Source organism: Ochotona princeps, chromosome 17 (assembly GCF_030435755.1).
Source record: "Ochotona princeps isolate mOchPri1 chromosome 17, mOchPri1.hap1, whole genome shotgun sequence".
Classification (NCBI taxonomy): Eukaryota; Metazoa; Chordata; class Mammalia; order Lagomorpha; family Ochotonidae; genus Ochotona; species Ochotona princeps.
This window is the reverse complement of record NC_080848.1, coordinates 246,937-262,500: the sequence shown is the minus strand read 5'-3', so window position 1 is coordinate 262,500 and position 15,564 is coordinate 246,937. Positions and strand designations below refer to the sequence as shown.

The following is a 15,564-nucleotide window of genomic DNA, read 5'->3' as shown; positions in this document are numbered from 1 at the left end:
AGGGCAGGACCTGGCGAGTGGCTCCTGCCTGCCCCTTGGTGGCGGGGTCTCAGTTGGGGAAGATGTCCCGACAGACTGCCGTGAAGTGTCCCGAGAGAGCCAGGAGAGCCAGAGAGATTGTTTATCTGCTGGTTCACCCCCAAGTCGCCCCAGCAGCAGGGGATGGTCCAGGCTGAAGCCAGGAGCCCAGTGCTGTGTGCAGGTCCCCTTGTGGGTGGCAGAGCTCCGAGGATGTGGCCCACCCTCTGCTGCCTCTCCAGGTGCGTCAGCAGGAAGCTGAGATTTGAGCTGCGTGCTCTGAGACGAGAGGCAGGGATCCTGAGCAGCAGCTGAAGCTGTACACCGCAAGGTTGACATCCGAATGCGGGAAGGCCCATGAGTCTCCAGTGTGGCAGCAGGGGCTGGGTCAGCACCCAGCACCCTCCAGGGAAGGCTCTGTTCTGTGTCTGTGGTGCAGTGCACTGACAGGCTCAGCGTGAAGTCCGTCTCCTGGCTGCCTTGTGGAAGAGTTGCTTCAAGGCTTCTGAGTTGAGTTAAGGGGAAGGCTGTGCTGTGAAGAGCAGAACTTGTGCCGAAGGACTTGGGCTGTTTTTCAGCAGGCTCCGGGGCACAGGGAGGACTGGTGGTTACCAGGCTGCTCTGGGTGGTGGAGGTGTGCCGCCTGCCCCAGTGCCCCGTCCCTCCTGGGCTGCTGCTCTTGCCTGAGTGCTGGCAGCGGCTGGCCTCCTCAGTCAGTGTCTCCTTGGCCAGGTCCTCTTCCCTGGGCACGGGGCTGAGGCACAGGCAGTGTGTCCCTGTCGATGAAGGGACACACTAGGCCTCAGTGCAGAAGGTTGGGTTTCAGGTTGAGGGCTCAGGAGGACCAGGGCCGGCTGCTCCTGGGATCTGAGGACCATTCCACCACTTGGTGCTGTGCCTGACGCCTGCAGGGAGGGTCCAGAGCCCTTGGTTCTTGTCCAAGTTTCTTGTATCTGCAGAGAACCCTAGAACCCTACCGAGAGTCCTAAGTGTCCCTGTCCTGATGCCACACATGCTTTGGGAGTGGCCCAGGTGAGGAAGGAGTCTGCATCGCGGCGTGGAGCTGCGCCTTGTCGTCAGGGCCTTGTTTTAAACTATCTTTTGGAAGTTTGCTGTTGTTTTCTTCATCTGCTCAGCTGTTCTTTTGTTACTAGTTCGTGAGCTATTAGAATGGAAATTCTGAAAGTGGCAAGTAATGCCTCCATGGTGTATGTTTTAAATTTGTGAATATATTTGCAACATTTTAAACTGATTGTTTTTTCCAGGCACAGATATTTAAACACGGAAAACGTGAAGACTGTTTACCCTATGGTAAGGCTCATTTTAAAAATTCTTTCGTTTGTGAAAGTTCGGCTTAATGCAGCACTTGTGTATTTTAAGGGTGCAGAGTGATATTTAGCACATGGCACAGGGTAAGCCAGTCTTCCCGTTTGTCTTTTTGAGCTTACAAGAGGCCTTCTAAGAGGCTGGGAAGGGTCCCCAGCATAGTTGGGGGAAGGGCAGGACTCTGGGGCCTGCGGGTGACCCTCAGTGCAGTCGGGGGAAGGGCAGCACCCTGAGGCCTGCGGCACTGCTGGTGACTCTGGCTCCCAGTGATGAGGGGCACTGCCCAGGGCTGCCGGTGCCACACACCAGGGCCATCTTAGTGGAAAGTGTCTGTGAGGGAGATGCCACAGCTGAGCAGTCAGCATTTGCTTCTTGTGTCTTTCGTCAGACTCCCAGGTCACTGGAAGCAGAGACCCTCGCTGAGGGCTGTGCAGGAGGCCCTGGGGTTCTTGGGCACAATGGATGTGTCCTGTGTTGCTGCTGGCTTTCTGGGCCACATTAAGTTCTGAGCTGCAGGCTCCATTCCAACTTCCTTCCTCCTCTCCCTGAGGCGCTTGCTTTCCATCATGGGCCTTTTACCTCAGACCCACCTCTGACATCCAGCCATGAGCACCCCGCCAGCCCCCCTGGCAGCTCCACCCCTGCCTCGGGACACGCTGTTGTCTCAGCTCCCTCCTTGAGGCCTGTCTGCCCCGAGTGGCCTCTGTGGTGCAGGGAGCAGCAGAGGCTCCCCCTCCAAGCTGTGCTGGGTGTAAAGCTCTGCCCTGTGCTCAGCCTCTCATCCTGCAACACGGAATGCCCACAGGGACCCTGTGTGCGCTCTGAGCTCCTTCTCGCCTTAGTCCTGCCTGGGTGCCCGTGCCCTGCCAGGGAGGGGGCTGAGTTGGATTCCAGCTACCCTTGGTAAATGTATGGGGCAGTGAGGAGCTTGGTGATGGGAATGAAGGGTCCCCTTTGAGGTTAGGCTGTCAGATGTGCTGGGTCCCCGTGGAATCATGTGATGTTGGGGTTGTAGGCCCCACCGGTGGCTAGTGGGGAGGGCCCTGTGAAACCCTTCTGCCACCCTGAGTCCAGCTCTGTTCACAGCCTGCACTGTGCTCACGTGCCTGGACAGCTGCAGACTCTCCGAGAGCAACCAGACTGTGCTGCGCAAGCTCGGGGTGAAGCTGGTGCAGCGTCTGGGCCTGACCTTGCTGAAGCCGAAGGTGGCGGCATGGAGGTGGGTCGAGGCGCATGAGGGAGCCTCTGTTGGGGTGTCTGGGGTGTCTGCTTCCCAGGCAACCCAGACGGCGACTAGCAAAAGCTGCTTCTACTTTCAGTTAATTCAAGGCGTTTCCAGTTTTGAGAGGAGCTTTTACTTCTGTCTGTTTTCTGATCTTCCAGCTAGAACGCTTGAAACTAGAGTGATGGAAGGAAATACTGTCTAATCTGTTGCCCTGTACATTTAATGTGGTCATGAATTTTTAAAACTGTTATTTATTTACTTATGAAAGATCATCCATCTGCCAGTTCACCCCCCAAATGGCTACAACAGGGCTGGGCCAGGAACCAGGATCTCCATGTTGTTCCCACGTGGGTGGGCGTTCAGGCACGTGGGTCTTCCAGGGCATGTTAACAGGAGGTTGGATCAGAAGTGGAGTAGCTGGGACAAAAGCTGGCACTTGGGACAGGGGAAGCTGGCGTGACAAGCCGTGGCATAGCTTTCTGTACCACACCAGGCCCTGTCCTGGGAGTTGGTTTCTGTTGCTTGTCCGTGCTCACCCCGGGAGGACAGGTGGCCTCTGTGTGCCTTGCTGTGCACGGTACTGACCACACCCACATTTCATGGAGGGGAAGCTGAGGTGTTCAGGACCCTTGCTCTGGGTCTCATGGTGTGTTCAGGGTGGGAACTAGGGCTGTGATGTGGGGCAGCTCTGGTCTGGAAGGGATGGGGGCTGTGCGGGTGCTGGGAACAGAGGGCTCTGGGAAGGGGGAGGCACATCCGCTTTGTCCCCCAGGCTGCTCACTGGCCCCTACTCCGTGTTTGCTCTTGTGGCCCCCAGCTCTGTTGCAGACCACACGCCCACTGGCGTTGCTGGGTTGCCAGCTTTGCTGGGGTTTCACAGGTCCCTTGAGAAATCAGGGACCTTCCACCGTTGATTCTATGACTGAGATAGGTTACTGTTTAGGCTCCACATTGCAGCGACTGACTTGAGAGTGTTCTGTCTGCAGGTATCAGCGAGGCTGCCGGTCTCTGGCTGCTAACCTGCAGCTGCGCACTGAGGGTCAGAGTGAGCAGAAGCCACAGGTGGAGACGTCTGACAGTGATGAAGACTATGATGTCCCCGAGGGCATGGAGAGTGTGATAGGTTTGTGGGTCCATTGGCTTGGTGCCCCTGTTGCTGCACTCGCCTTTCAGTGCCAGCACCCCTGTACTGCCAGAGTGCTGTGCCCAGGGCCGCTGACTGGTCCTCCTGCTCCCGAGGGCTGGACCCGTCCCCACCCGCAGACACTCCTCTGAGCATGTCTTGTTTCCGCCTGTCATTCCCCCACCCCACTGTCTGCCCTACAGCCATGCTGCCTTCCTGCACACTTGCCTGAAAGCATTTGACTGCTTACCTAAGCGTCTCAGGCCACAGAAACCTCACAGGAAATGAAGTTGGGCCTTGTCTGTCAGACAGTCCTAGAGCCATCTCAAACTCCATGAGCCTGTTTCACCTGCTGGAGGCCATGTTCCTGTTACCCTTGTTGGAGCTACTGTGTTGTTGTTCAAGGCTGTCTGTCCGTCTCCTCCTGTGCTGCCTGATTAACCCTACATCAGTGTCCACTCCCTGCATCTGCCTGTGTCCAGTTGTGCTGTGTCTGTAGAAGGACTCCCTGCAAACCCCTCCCTGTGGCTGCTGCTTAGCATCAAGCGGCCTCCAGTAGGCAGTTCCCCGGCCCCCTCAGCCTGCCTCAGACACCCTGGCCCTCCCGGCCTCCCTGTGGCCTCCAGTAGGCAGTTCCCCGGCCCCCTCAGCCTGCCTCAGACACCCTGGCCCTCCCGGCCTCCTTGTAGCGTGGGGAGGCAGTGCCCTTATTGGTGGTTTGACAGGGCTATCTAAGGAACAGTGGCAAAATGAGCTTTAAATGAAGAATTAAGACCACTAGGAAGGAAGTGGTCTTATAATTAAAGTGTGTTTTTTTTAGTGTTTGCTTACTTTCATCTACTAAAGAGGCAGAGTGGCACACAGGCACAGAGAGAGAGAATAAGTGAATCTTCTCTGTCCATCGGTTTACTCTTGAATGTCTGCAGCAGTGAGGGCTAAGGCCAGGGCAAAGCCAGGAGCCAGAGGCTCCCCTGGGTCTTTCATGCGGGAGTCAGGGTCTCAAGCACCAGGCACCACCTACTGCCTTCCAGGATGTGTTATGAGGAAGCAGCAATAGAGGTGGGATAGCTGGGAATTCACTGGTGCTCCAGTGAGGGGTGGGGCAGCTTAGTTAGCAGTATCACATGGCCTCCCCGCAGTGGTGGATCCCTACCAGGGCCTGGTACGCAGTGGTGGATCCCTACCACGGCCTGGTACGCAGTGGTGGATCCCTACCAGGGCCTGGTATGCAGTGGTGGTTCCCTCTTAGGGCCTGTCCCACAGTGGTGGATCACTTTCAGGGCCTGGTACACAGTGGTGGATCCCTACCACGGCCTCCCCGCAGTGGTGGACCCCTACCAGGACCTCCCCGCAGTGGTGGGTCCCTCTCAGGGCCTGTCCCGCAGTGGTGGGTCCCTCTCAGGGCCTGTCCCGCAGTGGTGGATCCCTATCAGGCCCTCCCTGCAGTGGTGAATCCCTACCAGGGCCTGTCCCGCAATGGTGGATCCCTACCAGGGCCTGTCCCGCACTGGTGGATCCCTACCAGGCCCTCCCTACAGTGGTGGACCCCTACCAGGGCCTCCCTGCAATGGTGGATCCCTGTTAGGGCCTGCCCTGCAATGGTGGGACCCCTACCAGGGTCTGCCCCACAGTGGTGGATCCCTACCACGGCCTCCCCGCAGTGGTGGGTCCCTCTCAGGGTCTGCCCCGCAGTGGTGGATCCCTACCACGGCCTCCCCACTGGTGGGTCCCTACCAGAGCGTACCTTTGAGTAAAGCTCAAGGTGGATTTCCTCCAAGCCGGGAGTGGAGGGCAGGGTCTTGGATGGAGCTGGGCCTTGCTTATCCTCCTCTTGTTCCCACAGAGCAGCTGCTTGTTGGGCTGAAGGACAAAGACACCATTGTGCGGTGGTCTGCAGCTAAAGGGTAGGTGTCTGCTTTGCTGGGGTGTGGGGCTGGGGTCTCCTAGTACATGCCTGATTTACGGGTAGGTGTCTGCTTTGCTGGGGTGTGGGGCTGGGGTCTCCTAGTACATGCCTGATATACGGGTAGGTGTCTGCTTTGCTGGGGTGTAGGGTCTGGGGTCTCCTAGTACATGTCTGATTTAAGGGTTGGTGCCTGATTTGAGCTTTGAGACCTCAGAGTTGTCTTACAGATATAATTTCCCCCCAATTTTAATTTTATTTTACTTTTAATATTGTTTACATAGTTGAAAGTGATGCACACCCATGTGGGTCTCTGATTATGGTGGGGAGAGTCAGAATATGGAAGAAGGTGGGTGGGACAAATTTCTCCATTTTTCTCCTGTATCTGCTGGATGGAAGGGCAGGGGGGCCACTCCTATTGTGAGACTCTGTCAGCACCAGGGGATGGCAAACAGTCCTTTGGTGACACTACAGAAACCCTGATGTGGGAAAGAGTGTTCCCAGGGTGTTACTTGTAGGTCTTTTTGCAGTTTTGATAGAAGTGAGACATCATTAGCTTTATTGCACCAGGACTGAGAACATCTTTCCAAGGTCTGTTGGCTGACCAAGTCCACTTGAGTACATCCACAGACCCAGGAACATGAAACAAGGTTTGGCAAGGAGAATTGTCCAACCTGTTCTCCTTTAATCCTTTGACTAGGCACTCAGCATGTTCTGCTGGCCAAGATGAGTTGGCCGTCATGTCCCCGTCTGCATCTGGACATGTTGTCCACTGCACAGGCATCAGTAACTGAGGAGGCCTAGTTCTGACACATACACTCCGAGGTCGGACCCACATATCTTGAGATCTTCCCTGTGGCTGGGATCTGAGTCCAGGGGTCTGGTTGGAGAGTACCCCAAGAAACCTCATCTGGGATGACCTCAGAGTTGACTCTTGTGTTCGATCTGTCATCTGCACCAGCCAGTGACATATACTGATGGATGCAGCCCCCAGCCCCATCTCACATGAACTGATGGGTGCTGCAGGCTGGCCTAGCCCAGCCTTCCACAGGTCTGGTCCTCATGCCCACTGGCATGAGGCCATGTGCCATGGCCCAGTGTGGGTGATCCTCAGTAACCCTCACCAGGCCCACCTCTAGCCCATTTTTGAATCTGCTGGCATGTGCTCTTGGCTCAGCCTGGGCTGTTCCTCAGCCCATCTGCCCCCGACCTGCCCCCAGATCCGGGCCACACATGTGCCTCCAGGTGCTGCTGCCTTGACCAGCCTGGCCTGGTGGAGCTGTAACCCAGTAGGGGAGTGTCCACAGTTCTCCAACCAGTACTGCTCCCAGCCCCAGACCTTGGGCCTGCCAGGGGTGCAGTGATTCAACCTGACACCCTTGCACCCATGCCTGCACTTGCCAGCTGGTGTTGCAGCCTGGCCAGGCCAGGCCACACCCTTTCTGGTGCTTGTTTAGCAGCTTAGCCAAGCCTGGCTCACCCTCAGCCCCAGCTCTCGTACTCATGAGTGGAAGGAGCAGTCCAGCAAGGCAGTCCCTGAAGTTCCCCAGCCATGGCCTGCTCCGGCCCTAGGTACATGCCAGTGGGTACTGTGGCCCAGCCTGAGATGGCCTGCCCCCAGTCTTGGCCTGCTTCGGCCCTAGGTCTTGTATGTGCCAGTGGGTACTGTGGCCCAGCCTGAGATGGCCCACCCTAAGCCATGACATTTGTCAGCAGTTGCTACAGCCTGGCTTATCCTGGCCTGGCCCAGCGCTCAGTGTGTACAAGCAGGTGTTGTGGTCCAACCTGGCCTGACCTGCGCCTCATCCTGGCTCTTGCTGGTGCCAGCATGTACTGTGGACTGGCCCAGCCTGGCCTGACATGTGCCTAGCTCTGGATCTCTTGCTCACCAGTGAGGGCTGCAGCCTAGCAGGGGAGTTCTCCAACCCCAGCTTTATAGGTTTTTAAAGGTAGAATGACTATCTTATAACTCACTTTTACTGTTCTTCATCAAGGTGATCAGTGTAGTGAATTCTGGGCTCCCATGGATGTGATGTTAAGATGATAGGTGAGACCAGGGCCAGGTGGGATGACGCGGCCTGCCCCATGGGCTTTCCTGGGTGCCTGTGCTCCAGTGAGTTCTGTCTGTGACCCTCACCAGGAGGGTGGGAGGGTTGCAGAGCACTAGTGGGTTTGTATTTGTGTCAGCAGTAGACGGTGTTGCACCCGCTGTCCTGTCTGCCCAAGTGCCACAGATCACGGAGAAAGGGCAGAGCTTGTTCCCCTCTTGCCCCGCCAACCCACCAAGGCTGTTGGTGTTTGACTGGTGAGCCAGGCCTTTCCCCCAGGGAGCCTGCATGCCAACAGCCTAGCGGTGGGCAGCTAGCTAGTTTGGAGGGTTCACATGGGTGCCCGGAGCATTCTCCTGGCATGACAGGTGTGCTGACAGGTGACCGCGGGCACCTGCATGCCTTGGGCTCACTTGTCCCTGTGCAGCCACCTTGCTTCAGGCATGGAGGAGTCCTCACTCCATCTGCTTATTTAACTTGACGTTCCCACGTGGCTGGTGAGGGTTGCTGAGCAGTGTCCGAGGTTTGTCTCGGGTCATGTTCCCTTCCCTGTTCTCTGGAGGATAAGACTTGCTCGGGACAGCTCAGGTGTGCACTCTTCCTGGTGGGCTGAGGTCCTGACCAGCTGCTGCTGGTGTTTGCAGAATTGGTCGGATGGCTGGAAGGCTTCCTAGAGAGCTGGCAGATGATGTGGTGGGATCCGTGCTGGATTGTTTCAGGTATGTGAGCGGGGCCTGGGGACACGCACTTGGGGCAGCCCCACTGGTGAGGCTGTGGCTTTGCTTTCTTAGGTCCTTTTCATCCTGTCGGAACCTCGGCAGCACTCCCGCTTCCTCTGGAGGTTCAGCTTGGTAGCCCTAGGCATCCCAGGCACGTTGAGGGCTCTCGGCCCTTGAGAGGGAACGTGAGGGGAGCCTGCCTGTGCCAGGACATGCTGTGGCTGAGTGTCCTGGGTAGGTTCTGTCCTGGCTGTGGAGACCGGGAAAGGAGGCTGCACTTGAACTTCACCTGAGTGCAAGAACACTTGCGTTTACTGCCACCTGTGTTGAGCTGCTGCAGCCTTGGCTGGAGAGGGGCACGTGGCCATGCATGTTGGGGGAGTGGGTTCCTGTGGCCTTCCCCAGTTTTCTTTGGGTTTTTAGGCAGGATGTGAGAAGGGTTTCTGCCTTCTCAGGAGCCTGGTTTCACTCTTGGCGCTCGTTGGATGCTGCTATTGGGCCTCTTCCCGTGCCTGGCTGTATGTGCTGCCTGTCACGCCCGTGCTTGACTATGGGCATCAGTCTGAGCACTGATGTTTGACCTCTGCTCTCAGTTTCCAGGAGACGGACAAGGCGTGGCATGGTGGGTGTCTGGCATTGGCAGAACTGGGCAGACGAGGCCTGTTGCTCCCATCACGACTCCCAGAGGGTGAGTAGCCACAGCGTGCTGCTGGACCACATCAAACTGTTGCCTTGGCCCACCTGCCCAGCGTGGCCCAGCTGGGAGCATCTTAGACCTGTGTCTCATGGCCATTCTCATTCGGACCTCCCAACTTCTCACGTCCATCAGTGTTTTCTCGCAGAGATTTGAGGCTATGAAGTCTTTGCCCTTGAGAACCCCTCTCACTTTCAGGGGCTCTGCTGTCCATGGAGAGCACCACAGCTGTAGGCCTGCGGGTGGTTCCTGCAGGTCTGGGGGCTGAGCACCTTCATGGAATGGGTGGAGGGCAGCAGGGGTAAGCAGGGCAACTGGGTTAGTACAGGTGGTGGAGCTGGGGGGACCACAAATCCCAGCCCAGATGCTGGGCCATGGCTGCAAGTTACTGCTGTGGTAGGGGTGGCTGGGGGTGTCCTCCGGAAGGATGGAGGGTGTCCTCTCCCAGGTGTGCTAGCACAAGCGCTATACACTTGGCTGCTGTGCAGAGTTAGGTCGCCTGAGCCTGAGCCATGCAGCTGACTGCACGTGATACCATGATGGCCAGGGAATCTGTTAGGGCCTGTGGTTTCTGTGCAGTTTTTCTTTTGTCTACAAAATTTTCCTTGAGAGGCAGAGAGACCGCTGAAGAGAAAGAGCTCACATCTGTTGGCTCGTCCTCTAGGTGCCTGCCACACTTGGCTTTGGAGCTGGAAATACTGTCCAGTTCTCACCATGGACAGCAGAAATTCAGTGGCCCTGAGCTGTGCCTGCTGCCCCCAGGGTCAGGGTCAGGGTCAGCGTGCAGCTGGCATCAGGAGCCAGAGCTAGACTCAGCGGCCCTGAACTGTGCCTGCTGCCCCCAGGGTCAGGGTCAGGAGTAGAGCTGGGAAGTGAGCACTGAATTTCCATGTAGGGCACAGGTGTCTTGCATACTTCACCCCTGGACCAAGTAGCTGTCCAAGCTTTCTTTTTTTTCCTTTTCAAAATGTATTGTTATTTTTAAAAATACAACAGAAGAACTTGACTGAGACATAATTCACAAACTCTAAATTTCACGTATTAAAGTGGATTGTTAAGGTGCAAGTGGTTAATCTTGTGGTTCAGTTTCCACTGATGTGTTCAAGACCTGGGGCCCAGGGGTGAGGAGTCCAGGCTTCCCTGTACCCATGTTCCTGGCTTACAGTCGTTGAGACGCGTTAGCAGCACACAAGGCTGCTCCTGAAGTGCTTCCTAGTTCTCATGAACTTGCCATCCATTGCTAGGTTTAAACCTCATAAAAGCAAGTCTAGCGGGGAGTGGCCAGAGGGTGTGGTGGCAGAGCCTGTCCCCTGGCCAGCGTTCTGAGGGGACTGTTTGTGCACACTTCAGACATCAGGCTCTTTCCTCCAGGCCTTCCCGAAGATCAGAGGCACTCCCAGTGGTCACAGCCTGTCCCATTCCCAGTACTCAGTCCTCCAAGCTCCTTACAACTACTGTACAGGGGTTCAGTGCCTTGCTCTGGCTGCCTGCTAGTGTAGGCCTTGGGAGGAACTGATTTCCTGCTGCCACACGTGGGAGGCCTGGGTTGGGCTCCTGGCTCCTGGCTGCGGCCCGGACTCATCATGGCGGTTTCCTACGTGCAGGGAGTGCACCGGCAGAGAGCTTGCCTTCTCGCTCACGTGTCAGTCAAAGCGTTTTCAGTGGTTTAGAAGTCCAGTTGTGCAGCCATCGCCACAGCTTACCTTCAGAGCATTTTCGCTGCCCCCGAAGAAACCCTGTTCTCAAGATGAGTTGTTCTTTATCGCCCCCCAACCTGAACCCCAAATGTTCCCATTCAGTGTCCTGTCTCTGTGAGTTTTCCTTTGCGGAGCATTTTCTATCAATGTGATCTGCACCATATGGTCTCTTCATGGAGTGTCCTGTTCTTAATGTGTATTCATGTTGTAGCATGTGACAGCACTTCAGTTTTTGAAACAAAAAATTTTTTTAACTTAGTTTGAAAGGCAGATGAGTAAGTAAGTATGGATTTTTCAATCTGTTGGTTCGCTTTTCAAATACCCTTATGAGTGGGGGCTTGGCCAGGCCAGAGCGAGGAGCTGGGAGCTGAATCTGTCTGTCATGTAGGCAGCCCGTGCCAGGCTGCGTGAGCTGCCATCTGCTGACTCCCTGGGTGTGGACAAGCCTGAAGCAGGTTGGGGCTTGAGTCCGTCCCCACGGCACGGGGTGCTGCTGCTCAGGAGACGTCCTCACAGCTGCTGTGCCAAAGGCCTGTCCACGTTGTGTTTCCCTCTGAAGCAGTGCAGACAGACCACGTGCCGTTCACTCATTCTTTGGCTGGTGGACATTTGCATTGGGGTCCTTATGAATAACATTGCTGCCAAGGTTTGTGTTCAGGTTTTGTGTGGGCCTGTTGTTTTCATGTTGCTTGTTTATATACCCAAGAATGGAACGACTGGGTGTAGAGGGTGAGTTATGTCTCAGCGAAACTGAGAAATAGATGAAGGATCCTGAACCTCGTGCTTTAGAACGTGGCAGCCCTTGTTCTTACTGCAGAAGTGTGTCTGTTGTCATTGCTCAGACCCTCAGTGGCCGGAGCCTCTTGCCAGGTGCGTGATTTGCAGAAGTTTTTCTCCATTCCCAGTTGTCTCTCTGCTTTTCCAGAAGCACTTCTCCCTGCCCAGGTCTGCTGTCCTCCTCCCTGTCCTGTCCTTCTCCCTCTCCTGTCCTCCCTCTCCTGTCCTCCTCCCTCTCCTGTCCTCCCTCTCCCGTCCTCCTCCCTCTCCCGTCCTCCTCCCTCTCCCGTCCTCCTCCCTCTCCTCTCCTCCTCCCTCTCCTGTCCTCTTCCCTCTCCTGTCGTCTTCCTCCCACTCCTGTCCTCCCTCTCCTGTCCTCCCTCTCCTGTCCTCCCTCTCCTGCTGTCCTCCTCCCTCTCCTGTCCTCCCTCTCCTGCTGTCCTCCTCCCTCTCCTGTCCTCCTCCCTCTCCTGTCCTCCTCCCTCTCCTCTGCTGTCCAGACAGGTTCTTAGTACCTGTGTCTCCCTTTCTGTGGTCCCAGGAACCCATTGCTGCGTTGGCAGCTTGTCAGGGCCTCAGCTTCCTTTCTTACATGTCTCTCTGGCTGCTGTAAGTTTGTGATTAGATTCCAGAATTTGGAAAAAGGTGATTCTCTCATTGTTTGCTGGTTCAGAGTCTGTTGCAGTGGAGGGGCCAATTGTTGGCGCTCTTTGCTTTGGCCATGGTTATGATGCTATTTGTCTTCTGGCATGGGAATATGTCCAGCATGTATCTGTGGTAGGAAGGTGAAACACGTAGGGTTACATTGGTCCTGAGAGGGCTGGAAGCTGCTGATTGACCCTTAGGCACATGTGATGGAGGGTCCTGGTTGTCTGTATGTCAATTAAGGGGTTCAGTGGCCTTTGGTGGGTCCTGAGGGCAAAATCAGTACACGGGAGACTATGTCCTTGAGAAAAAAATCCAAACTAGCATGGCTCCCACGTCTCCTCCTGACAGGGCTGTGCGGGGTCGGATACCACAGGTTTCCTGTTCCCCTGGGCCATTGTTTTGCCTTTCCTGGAGCACCTGCCCTAGGCCTGTGCACCTAGTCGCTGGGTGAGCAGGTAACCTGGAAAGATGGGCTCTGATACAGCTGCAGCCACACCCACAGGGTCTACTTCCACCTGCTTTGTTTGAGTTCTGACCAGCCTTGTGTAGTTAGCAACTGTTCTGGCCTGCAGCGAGGCTCTTGCACTCTGGGTGGGAGCTGCTGTCTCGTTAGGTGAGTGAGTGAGGGAGGGAGGGAGGGAGGGAGGAAGGAAGACACTGTCTCCTTACAATGAGCGAGAGTGTGAGTGAGTGAATGAGTGAGACTCTGTGTCCTTAGGTAAGAGAGTAAGTTGGTGAGAGAGACTGTGTCTCCTTAGGTAAGTGAGTGAGAGAGCGAGTGAGAGAGAGAGAGAGAGACTGTGTGTCTTTGGGTGCGTGAGTGAGTGAGAGAGACTGTGTCTCCTTGGGTGAGCGAGTGAGAGAGAGTGTGTCTCCTTAGGTGAGTGAGTGAGTGGAGAGACTGTGTCGGCTTAGGTGAGTGAGTGGAGAGACTGTGTCGCCTTGGGTGAGCAAGTGAGAGAGACTGTGTCTCCTTAGGTGAGTGAGTGAGTGAGTGAGAGAGAGAGTGTCTCCTTGAGTCAGTGAGTGAGTGAGTGAGAGAGACTGTGTCTCCTTGAGTCAGTGAGTGAGTGAGTGAGAGAGACTGTGTCTCCTTGGGTGAGTGAGTGAGTGAGAGAGACTGTGTCTCCTTGAGTGAGTGAGTAAGTGAGTGCCCCTGAACCTTGCATTCCCACAAACAGCATCTTGGTTGAGAGTAAGACAGCTCAGAGGGCGCTCACTCAGAGGGCAACGTAGAATGAGATATGATGGTTCTGTGAGTACCTGTTGTAGTCAGTCACAATGCAGTCTATTCATGAAAAGTATGTATTATTGCATTATTGCTTGAGAAAAATTGCGGCAAAATATAATCATGAAACAGTTTAAAAATTTTTACCCATTGAAAAGTATTTAATTTAAAGACACAATTACAGAGTGAGAGAGGGAAAGATTTTTCCATAGGCTGGGTCACTTCCCATGTGGCTGTAACTGCCAGGCTTGGGCCATGCTGGAGCCAGAACCGAGCATGTAGGCTGTTCCCTGCTGCTTTCTCAGTACACTGAGTGAAGGGTTAGAAGCAGAGTAACCTGGACCCCAGCCAGCCCCACATGGGATGGCAGTGTTGTAGGCAGCGGCTTGGCCCTCACTCCACAGCACCATCACTGACTTTCACTGTTTTTAGACAAAGAACTCTGGCATCATCTCTGTGCACTATGCATTCGTCAACACTGCCTCCTTTTGAAGCTGATCTCCCTTTGAGAAGGCCTGGCCTGTCGCTGCCATCCAGCCACAGAACCCCTTGGCACTCAGCTCTGAGCAGGTACACGCTCTGGAGCCCGTGAAGGCACAGTGCCCCTGCAGCGTTGCTCTGCTGGCCGAGTTATTTCAGCTGGAGTTCGAATTTGAGGCTCCTGTGTGTGACTGTGTGGAGAGGACCCCTGGGTTTCCAGGCTCCTGTGTGTGACTGTGTGGAGAGGATGTCCTTGGGGTTCCAGGCTCCTGTGTTGGGGCGTGGAGAGGATGTCTCTGGGGTTCCAGGCTCCTGTGTCGGGGTGTGGAGAGGATGTCCCTAGGGTTCCAGGCTCCTGTGTTGGAGCCTGGTGAGAATGTCCTTGGGGTTCCAGGCTCCTGTGTTGGGGCGTGGAGAGGATGTCTCTGGGGTTCCAGGCTCCTGTGTCGGGGTGTGGAGAGGATGTCCCTGGGGTTCCAGGCTCCTGTGTCAGGCCTGGTGAGAATGTCCTTGGGGTTCCAGGCTCCTGTGTCGGGGTGTGGAGAGGATGTCCCTGGGGTTCCAGGCTCCTGTGTCGGGGCGTGGAGAGGATGTCCCTGGGGTTCCAGTCCCCTGTGTCAGAGCCTGGTGAGAATGTCCTTGGGGTTCCAGGCTCCTGTGTTGGGGCGTGGAGAGGATGTCTCTGGGGTTCCAGGCTCCTGTGTCGGGGTGTGGAGAGGATGTCCCTAGGGTTCCAGGCTCCTGTGTTGGAGCCTGGTGAGAATGTCCCTGGGGTTCTAGGCTCCTGTGTTGGGGCGTGGAGAGGATGTCTCTGGGGTTCCAGGCTCCTGTGTCGGGGTGTGGAGAGGATGTCCCTGGGGTTCCAGGCTCCTGTGTCGGGCCTGGTGAGGATGTCCCTGGGGTTCCAGGCCCCTGTGTTGGGGCCTGGTGAGGATGCCTTTGGGCTGTGGTGGAGTTAGACCCCTGAATAGATGCTGTTGTCTTGCACGTCTTGTGCTGTACACTGATGTTGTCCTTACCTCCTCTGGATCCCTGAAAGTTGGCTGCACACCTGGAAGTGAACTGCTAGGTTGTGTGATAATCTGTGTTCTCTGGGGTTTTGGAGAGGTTAACACTTCCCACACACACCTGTTAGGAACATTTAGGTCTGAATAGTGTCCCATATGAATGTGGACAGGGTGTGTGGTTAATACGTTGGTGGATCTGTTTGGCTGTAAAGCTTGAGGATCTGTACTGTTTTGGAGCCAAATGCGAGGGCCTGCCCCGGCTGCTGGGGTTCTCACCAGGAGTGTGAAGCTTTTGCCGAGATGGCTCATGCTGCAGCACAGGAGGCCAGGTCAGCAGAGTGGCCCCTGCATCCCTGCTACAGCAGGTGGTGCCTCTTGCTGGACCGTGGTCTCAGCCTTGGGGGCTTCTGACGCAGAGATATGTCCTTGAGGTAGTGAAGAGTGAGCAAGAACGCCTCGGCTGCAGGGCCCTGCCTGTGGTGTGGGTCCTCAGTGCAGAGCGTGCAGGGCCCTGTCTGTGTCCTGTGGGTCCTCAGTGCAGAGCGTGCAGGGCCCTGCCTGTGGTGTGGGTCCTCAGTGCAGAGCGTGCAGGGCCCTGCCTGTGTCCTGTGGGTCCTCAGTGCAGAGCGTGCAGGGCCCTGCCTGTGTCCTGTGGGTCCTCAGTGCAGAGC

General features: G+C 55.8%; 1 protein-coding gene across 2 annotated transcripts in view; it reads left to right on the top strand.

Moving 5' to 3' along the window:
* The window catches only part of TBCD (tubulin folding cofactor D), a 133,920-nt gene that overhangs the window by 37,424 nt on the left and 80,932 nt on the right, over positions 1 to 15,564 (top strand). For both annotated transcript variants that reach the window (XM_058676546.1, XM_058676545.1), the window contains exons 8-13: positions 1,284 to 1,329; positions 2,431 to 2,563; positions 3,556 to 3,692; positions 5,536 to 5,596; positions 8,288 to 8,362; positions 8,956 to 9,050. In XM_058676546.1, coding sequence (XP_058532529.1) covers positions 1,284 to 1,329; positions 2,431 to 2,563; positions 3,556 to 3,692; positions 5,536 to 5,596; positions 8,288 to 8,362; positions 8,956 to 9,050 — 547 coding nt within the window. The remainder of the gene's footprint in view (positions 1 to 1,283; positions 1,330 to 2,430; positions 2,564 to 3,555; positions 3,693 to 5,535; positions 5,597 to 8,287; positions 8,363 to 8,955; positions 9,051 to 15,564) is intronic.